Genomic DNA, 9498 nt, shown 5'->3' with positions numbered 1-9498 from the left:
CTAATGCACAAGCCTATCTCCTGCCACACTGGAGCTTTCTGCAGCAATTCCAGCTTTGCTGAGTTTGGCTCAGATTTGGAATTCGTTTTGGCAGCTGTTTAGGCAGGGAACCAAGCATCTTTCATTCATGTAATTGACTTTTTTTTTTCTATTCATATATAGTTACATGAAAAAAATGATGAAAGAAATGACAGAGCAGCTCTTGCTGTGACTACTTTGCACTCCATGAAACAAAAAGATGTGTCCTAAGGGTGGCTCAGCAGCCAGACACACAAAGTGCTGCCCAGGGGCATTAAGGCTATTCAGCTCTAAAACAAGTTCTGTGACTCTCAGGTCATGATCTTTGGAGAATCTTCAACGTTCAGGAACAGAAGTAAAAAAAAAAATTAGCCCTCTGAAGCAAAACTCTGTTCAAGCACCTCTCCCTGCCCAGCCTCTGTCCCTCACCCTGAGACAGGACTGTGCCTGTAAGAGAGATGTATCCATGACCTTTCCAGTGACCAGCCCCTCTCTCCCTGGTTTCTCTCCTTAAAGCACATTTTCCTGTTTTAGCACTTCCTTCCAACTCTGTCTTCTTCCAGATGTCTAAAACCAGCCCAGCAGCTGTGCCCAGTCTCAGCACAGCTCTACCCGTGCTGGGGAGCAAAGAACTTCCATTAAACAAGGCAATGAGAAAAAAACAACAACAACAGACCTCTGAGCTGACTTGCTACTGGAGCAACGTGGCTCTTTTCCATAACTGCCAGCTGAATTTCCCATCCAGATGCTCTGCACACAGAGATCTATACCTATAAAGAAAATCTACGTGGATATGTAATGAATCAAAACAAAGCTTCAGGCCCCTTGGGAGGCACAGTGCAGCCTGCTTCTCAGGCATAAATTAACAGGAAGAGATCAGTAAAAATAACTCCTCCACAGAGGTGCAAAACACATAAAGAGATGGTCTGGCTGGCTGAATCCACACCTCTCCTCACTCCGTGCCCTGCAGCATTGATCCAAGATATAAATCTGCTTATCATTTATTATTCACAGCATGATAGGGCTGGGTTCCTTAGCTGTAAGACCAGGAGCACGTTATGTTTTATGTGATAAAACCACAGCCAGGGGAGAGAGAGACATCCCTCCCACAGTGATGTCCCAGGTGAGACAGGGCCTCTCTTGTCCCACAGGGCCACCCATACAGGGCAGGTGGGTGAGGTCACACAGGTGGGCTCATCTCACCTGACACCAAGCCCCTGCTCCTTCCACAAAGGCTCCCTGGAGCAGGCAGCTCAGCCCATTTGAAGCCAAATGCATTCCATCTTGATCACAGGCAATTCATGCAGAAACATCCACAGTGGAGGAAACCACCAGTCCCTCCCTCTCTGGTGCCCAGTCAGCATGTCAAACAGGTTCCTCACTGCTTAAAATCAAAGGGAAATGAAGCAGGGATGCAGGACTTCTCCATCCCTCAAGTACTCACTTGCACTCAACCCAATTCCTACTGGTTTCTTCCAGGCTCCTTGCTGGAAGTGTTCACTTTGCTCCTGCAGTTTCTGCTCACACTTGGGTGGTGCTGAAGAGCCTCCTGCCTCTGCAGGCAGAGAAACCACCCCGGGCATCCCCAGGAAATCATAGAATCCTCAAGTTCAGAACACATCTTCAAAATCATGTCCATCCATCTGCCCTACAACCCCCAACCACTAAACCATCTCCTGAAATACCACATCCACCCATTTTCTGAACACCCCCAAGGAACAGTCCCCTCCACCAGCTCCCTGGGCAGCCCATTCCAATGCCTCACCGAGGGTTTGATTTGGAAGGGACCTTAAAGACCATTTAGTTTCAATTCCCCTGGGGAAATATCATGTTCAAACCCAGCCCACACATGGTGACCACCCAGCAACCACGTTCTCCTCAGACTCCAACACATGCAGAGAGGCTGAACCTTCTGCCCTAGCATTCAATCTCAAAAGCATTCCAGAAAATCTCTTTTCATCTGATCTTTTCAGAGAAGAACAGGTCAGATAAGAGACTGCAGCAGTCACCAGCAGCACACAGCATCTCCTGGAACAGCTTCAGTTGCCTTTTCCTGGGGAAAAAAAAAAAGGCTCCTTATTTCCTGGAAGTTGCCTCCCTAGGTGAGGTGCCTTTACAAGACCACTTGGGCCAGAGAGGGGGGCACTGCCAACCACTCTAACCTGGCACTGTAGCACAGCAGTACCTGGAGAGAGCTGCAAAGAATCCAAGGCCAAACCTGGACTGAAAGAGCCTGCCACCTACGTCAGGGACTTCTTCAAAAATCAAGATTTATGCACAGAACTTGGAAAACAGATAGAAAATATCACCCTCCTGGAAGAATAACGGAAACAGAATTAAAAGGGCAAACAGTTACCAAATGAATATTGTATTTTTCTCTACTGCTCACTACTCTCCTGCAGCAAATGACAAAATAACTATGAATCTACTTCACCTTAATGACCTTATCTGGGCGTTTTTCACATTGGGGGAAACGAAACGTTTACAATGTTTCAGGCAGACAAACGTGCTAAGTCGTGAATCAACAACTACGTGGCTGCCTCTCCTCTTCCTCCTCCTCCTCTTCCACACTTCTCTGTGTCTTTAGACTCCCAGATGCCTGGCAAGTCCAAATGAGATGTGAAAGCCTTCTTAGAAAAATAAGATAAAATCAATACAGGCCAAGCCCTACACACAAATGCTCAGGCAGGCCCAGTGAGGCTGGAATTGAGCAGGGGATGGAACTGAAGCAGGAGCTGAAGATGGGACAAGGTCTCCAGGAGAAGGGCAACTACTCCATGAACTTGTGTGGAGTCAGGGGCATCCCTGGGAAAACCTCTGGCTCGGGTTCCCAGGGATTAGGAGCATCCCTAACATAGACATGGAAATCCACCCACATTTGGTGTCAACCTAGATGTGACCCTTGTCTCCTCCTGTCACCACAGCACGGGGACATTTCCCCCTTCATGCCTGATTTCTTGGCCAACATTTTGCAAGCAGTTAACTCCTTCACCAGCCCTGATGCCCAGAAAGCCCCTCAACCTGACCCAGGGGACTCCATGGTGCATGTCCAACGGGTGCTGCTGCCCCCCAGGAGTGTGGGGACAGCCTTGGGCACAGGGAGCCTGCAGCTGCTGCAGAAGGATTCCTTTTAATCCTTAACAAACAGTTTGGTGCCTGCACAGAGGAGCCAGTTAATCACACGTCTCAACAACCCGCTTGTTTCCAGCCCAGCTCTTCCCCTCCAGCCTGCTGCCTTCTGGAGGGGATGCAGGAGCTGTGCCCCCTCCTGCACAGGCAGTACCTAAGACCACTGGGACAGCTGGCAGAGAGACTCACCTAACCCCTACCAGAAGCCTGATTTGTTTAAATGCTAATTGCAATTACAAGTGGGAAGGTTTTCCAGCAACAGCACCACCATGTGAGACTCAGAGACTGTTTCTCTGCTTTCAGCTGATGGCAGCAGCCTTGCTGGCTTCAAAGCCAGGGTGAGGTCACTTCTCTGCTGGGAACAGTGAGATGGTGGACAGCAGTTGGTCACAGTTGCATTGGGATTGTCCACAAATGCCTTTGGTGTGGCAGAAAGCAGCTCTGCACCAGGGCAGGAGGTTGTGCCTTGGGCAATGTGCTTCTCTGCCTCTGTGCCAGCTGAGATCAGGGCAGTGGGGCTGCCACAAGCCCACCTGCCACAAAGCCACAGCTCTCCCTGCCTGCCAGAAAGGGCACACTCATGTCCTGTCACACCACTTGTCCCTCAAGTGCTGCCCCATCCCAGATCACCTCCCTGTGAGGAGCTGCTCTACCTGCCCGTGGGGCTGCCAGGGCCAGTTTCTCTTCCAGCATCCAGGGGACCAACTGCAGCTCCATCACCAGGGGAATATCTCCCTTTAAAATGCTCATGTTAAATAACACTCTGCCTGGTGGGATCTACTCTGCTGTGCCTCTAGGAAGAATTATGTATATCCTCTGGGAGCTGGGGAAGCTGAATTAAATGGTCCACAATTCTGTTCATTGCCATTATCGTTCATTTTTGCCAAACATGTTTTTAATGCTCAGTGCTTCTCCCTTGCTTCAGGCCTCCAGCTCAGACACACTAAGGTACAAACTGCTCTGGACAGGGCAGCTGGGGGGGCCTTGGGATCACTAAACAAGCAGCTCAAAGTCATAAGCACCTTGGGAAAGTAATTACACAGGGAGGCAAGGCCACAGAATCATCACAGAATGGTTTGGGTTGAAAGGCACCTTCAAGATCATCCAGTCCCACTCCCCTGCATGGGCAGGGACACCTCCCACCAGCCCAGGCTGCTCCAAGCCCCATCCAACCTGCCCTTCAACACTGCCAGGGATGGGGCAGCCACAGCTTCCCTGGGCAACCTGGGCCAGGCTCTCACCACCCTCACACTCCACAATTCCCTCCTCATCTCTCACCTCCATCTCCCTCTTCCAGTTTTCATCCCTTCCCCCTTGTCCTCTCCCTCCCTGCCCTTGTCCCAAGTCCCTCCCCAGCTTTCCTGGAGCCCCTTCAGGCCCTGGAAGCTGCTCTAAGGTCTCCCTGGAGCCTTCTCTTCTCCAGGCTGAACAACCCCAACTCTCCCAACCTGGCTCCAGAGCTCCATGTCCTTCTTGGGGGCTCCACCACTGGACACAGAGCTCCAAGTGGGGTCTCACAAGAGCAGAGGAAAGGGGAAGAATCCCCTCCCTGGCCCTACTGTCCACGCTGCTTTGGATGCTCTGCTGCACAGGCCCAGGCCAGGGTGGCAGGCATGGAACAGAGGGGCACCATGTGCTCACAGGGATCCAGAAAAAGCTGGATGCACGTCTCCAACCTGCCTCTTCCCACCTACTTCAGCATGCAGAGCTAAATGCCACTGCTTTCCCACGACTCCACATGCTCTGGGCGATCCCAAGAACATGTTCTTGACATTCTAGTTCCACAATCAGAGCAGATAGAAGAGATTCACAGCCCTTTTAGGTATTCCAGATTTTGGAAACATGCCTAGAAACAAGTACAAATGTTCCAGGCTGCCATTTCTGGTGCCACCCCACCATCAGTTTCTATTTGTGGAGACTTGGACCACACATTGCTTCTCTGGTGGATGAAACCCTACCCCAAAGCAGTGGGACCTCAGAGCAAACTGCTTCCATTATCAGCTGAGCAAGTGGTGGATGCAGGTCCACTGGGTATGGTGGCTTGAAAACCACCAGGTTTCACCAAGAAGAACACTCTGAAATGCAGAGCTGCTTCTTGCCTCACCCAACAAAACACTCCAAAATCTAGAGCTGCATCTTGCTTTTTGTATCAAGTTTGCAAAGCTGGGAGGTAGAGGATGGGAAAGGATTTGGACAGAGAGGCAATTAGAGAAAAGAGCACTTTGAAGAGGGCTGGAGGAGGCTTTGCAAGGAGTTTGTCAGCAGAGCTTGTGTCAGGGCTGCTGAGCCTGCTGCTAGTTAGGGCAGGGCCATGTATAAACCACAACTTTGGCTCCTGTATGAATTTTCAATGAGCTGTGAGCACAGCCAATGAATCTAACAAGAGAACAGCAATTTAGGGCTCTGTCTGTCTGCTCCCTAAGACCCAGTAAATAACTCAAGTAAATTACCTGACACTTTACTGAGCACGAGTGAACAAACAACAAACAAAATCACTTCTCCAGCCAGTGTAGAAACCAGAGGATGCCTGCCCAGAGGGCACTGCACCAGCCCTTCTCCTTGCCTTCCTTTTGTGCTCTTGGTGGGGATGGGCAAGCACCAACCACTGGGGATTGCTGCCAGGACACGTTGGTAGGACACACATTGGCTCTTTCAAGGGCTACAGGATGTCTCAAGGCAACTCCTTATGTACTTCCTGGAGCTCTTGGAAAACTTTCAGGAAGGTGCCCATCCCTGCCTCCTTCTTCATACACTGAACACAATCAATTTTGAGCATCTATTGAGATAACACCTCACCAAGGGGAGCTGACTGATAAGCAAAAAAAAAAGTCACTATTTAGTAAAAAGTCACTATTTTCCTTAAGGCACGTGGGTCAGTGCTTTTCCCCCCAAAGCTCTCCAGGACAATGTGAACAGGAGACTTCCTATGGGACAGGCTCAGAAGGGAACACAGAGAGATTAAGGCTGAAGTAAAACACTTTAGAAACAGAAAATCTGCACTGATATTTTTTCCCCGTGTATCGGGTGAGAAACAGAGCACAAGATGGGCTCCAGATTGCTCCTGTGCATGCCCAAGGCACAGGGAAGGTGACCCTGCAGCCTGTATTCTGCTCAGTTTCTTGCAGAGCTGCTGCCTCTCCAGCTCTGCAATGCAACACTCAGCACCGGGCCGGCCAGGCGAGCAAAACTTCCTGGCCCTGGGAGCTCCCAGCCTCAGCCAGCTCCTGCCAAGAACCTCCACTGACAAACAGCAGGGCCAAGATCCACCCCAAACCCCAAGGAAGCAGCAGGAGGGAAGCTGAGTGCTCTGTTTGGAAACCAAGCCAAGCCCCCCTGACTCAGCACCACCGAGTCTCCTTCCCCCCGGGAAGGCAAGAGCAGCAGGAAATTCTCTCTTCCAGCAACTTGGTGAAGGAACCAGACATGGCCCTACCTGTGTTCACCCCATCTTACTAATCATGTAACTGTGCATTTGAGCAGCCCATGACCAGATGGCTTACAGAATTATTTTAAATGTTAGTTAGCTTGCATTTTCTTTGAATATTTAAATGTTCCTGCTGGTCTGTTTTCCTTTCCTATGCAGTGCATTGATTTATGTTGCCAGATACCATATCTCCCTGCCTTGCCAGAAGGATGCATTTGGGAATGATTTCAGGGCTACCAGTAATATTTTTTTCTCTCCTTTTATTTTGTACTTTATTTTTATTAACTGGTTGGTGTCTTTTTTTCTGGATGTGTTGTTAAAACACAACAGTGCCTTAAGGAGATACAAGTAAAACCCCAAACCCCTCCTCAGCTCTTTGCCTATCTGCTTCAGACACCATTCAGAGAAGTTGGTTCTGTGGCCATGAGCAAAGCTAAAGTAGTAGAGACCTGCTCAAATACTTCCTTGAGCTTCCCCTCTTCCAGTGAATTCTTCCCTTAGGCTCATGTGTAGGAATCAGGCAGGTCCAAGGTCAGAACTGCTGGTGTCCCATTCTCCAGAGGCTGCAGAAAACCTGTGACTTGACTGCAGGGCCTCTGGTCACTCTTAGATTCAACACAATCTGCCATAGAAGCCACAACCTGCAGAGAGTTCCAGGAGGGTTGGCAAAGTTCCTCCCCATTCTTCCAACAACATTATTCCTTCTTTGAAATCTCGACTTCAACTGCCCTTGCAACACCCTAATACAAGTTCTTCAGGCCTAGGAGGATTCAACTGTCAGATTTCCACTGCCCTGTCCTGTGCAGGCTAAGGAAATCCAGCATTTCCATCCTGGACTTGGCAGAGGTGGTGTAAGTTTGAAGAGCAGCTCCAACATTTGTGCAAAGGGAAAAGCAAAGAATTCCCAAACCATGAGGGTTTTAGAACTGGAGAGACGGGTCCAAGAGAGCACGACCTCAGTGTGGGAGAGCTGGAAACCTCTGGTGCAGTGGTGCCTGGGCTGGAGACCAAAGCACCAGAGTGTGGTTGGGTGAGTGCTCAGCAGCCCTGGGCCTCTGCAGGTGCAGAATGCCAAGGAGATGCTTGTGTTCAACCAGCTGTTCACCACCCCTCTCTGCCAAGGGCACAGGCAAACAGCCCCGTGCCTGTGAGAGACAGTGGGACCTGGACAGGAGAACCTTGCCTGTGTTCAGCTGTGTGAGTCTTGTCTTTTCTGGACATGCCTTCAGGCCCCAGCAGTGGCTCCAGATCCCCTGCCCAGCAGCAGCCACCAGGCACAGAAAGTAAAACCAGATGGATGGAGACAGATTTTCTACCACCACCGCAGCTGCTCATGTGTCTCCTGAACACAAAGACAACCCAGGTTCTTCTCTCCTGCCCTCAAGGGTCAGCACTGATGGGGCCTCACAGCAGCCACCATCCACTCCATTGGGAGAACCCTAGAACACACACCACCTGCAAGGCAGCTGCTCATCCCACCTGGTAGCTGCCCCCAGGGTGGTGCAGCACAGATTGTCTTTTCCAGTCCTCAGCCAGGAACACAAAAGCACAGCCCCCTCCTCTCCAACACCTTCCCATTCCACTCGGGGTTGCAGTGTGGAGGTGAACAACCACACCAGTTCCCAGGCTGGTTTGCCCAGTGCTGCTGGAGAGCTGCCCTTCCCCTCACACTCCCAAGCACCCACAGAAACATTCCCAACAGAAGGACGTGGCCGGGGCACAAGGTGTGAGGAAGGAGCTATCAGCTTCATCATCCTGATAACATACTGTCCATGCCCATCCCTCTCTGCTGGCTCGAGTGGAGGATCTGCCCATCAACATGAAATGCAGTCTGTGGAGCTGAAGCTGTGCAGCATGAGTGCTCCACATGAATCACAGATGCTGGGGATATAAAACACCCAGCCACCATTCCAGGCTCCTGCCAGCACAGACCCTCCCTTGCTATAATTCTGAGCTGCTCCATGCTCCACTAGCAGAGGGGAGAAGTAATTTTGCTTCAAGTGTCACCTGTGGAAGTTGCAAATGGGGACAGGAATAAATTAGCTTCTTATCTGCAGCAAATGGTTAATAAAACCAGCAAGAAGCTCCAGAGAGAACAGTGAGGAAAAGCAGTTTCCTTTCTAAACAACAGAGCCAAGTGTCAATACGACAAAGCAAGTTTCATTACAAGGTTTCTGGATCCATTTCTTTTCCCTAATCTGCTCAGGCAGCAAAGCAGAGATGATGGTGCCTCTTCCTGGACACTTTTTAATAAAGCCCAAAGGAAACCAAGTGCACAGGACTCTTACAAATGGAGCATTGTGGAGATACTGATGTTCCTGTGGCACCACTTAACTAGGTTCAGTTTGGGCTCAAACACTCCTTGCTCATCAATCTGGGGACAAATACATTTGAGACAAAACCTATTTCCTTCTGTGTGGAGCACAGGAGAGCATCCAGGTGGGCAGGGCATGGGGGGAAGCAAGGTTCACTCCTCCTCTTCCAGGAGTGGTTTTCACTTCAAATTCAACCAGAAGGAGAACCCTGCCACCATCACCACCAGGAACATCAAGGCAAATACATACAGTTACCACCAACTGTGAATGAAAATGTACAAGGTGAAGGAGGGAACATTTCCAAAATGCAGGTGGGATGAAGAGCTCAGCCCAACCTGAGCAGGGACTGAGGGCAGGGAGCCCAGCCAGCCTTGGCTTCCCTCACCCCTCACATCTCCACAAGCAGGTCCAAACGAGGGGCAGGATGGTTCAACCCAGCTCAGGGCAAGCTCTGTACTCACCGATCCTCAGGGCGTGGGGGCTGGCAGGGATCCTCATCAGCCACAGCACAAGGAGCACCAGAGGCGCCAAGACACGGGGCATCTTCCATAAATCCTCATGGAGCCCTTTGGTGGTCTGGGCATGACATAACTCTGCAGAGAGAGAACACAG

At 50.5% G+C, this 9498-nt stretch overlaps 1 protein-coding gene across 1 annotated transcript in view; it reads right to left on the bottom strand.

Moving 5' to 3' along the window:
- The window catches only part of GRIK4 (glutamate receptor, ionotropic, kainate 4), a 131871-nt gene extending 122442 nt beyond the window's left edge, over nt 1–9429 (bottom strand). The window contains exon 1 of the mRNA XM_009994608.1: nt 9348–9429. Coding sequence (XP_009992910.1) covers nt 9348–9429 — 82 coding nt within the window. The remainder of the gene's footprint in view (nt 1–9347) is intronic.
- Nucleotides 9430–9498: the final 69 nt, after the last annotated feature.

Source organism: Chaetura pelagica, unplaced genomic scaffold (genome assembly GCF_000747805.2).
Source record: "Chaetura pelagica isolate M959 unplaced genomic scaffold, ChaPel_1.0 scaffold583, whole genome shotgun sequence".
Taxonomy (NCBI): domain Eukaryota; kingdom Metazoa; phylum Chordata; class Aves; order Apodiformes; family Apodidae; genus Chaetura; species Chaetura pelagica.
Note: the sequence above shows the minus strand (reverse complement) of the source record. Positions and strands in the feature narration are given on the sequence as shown.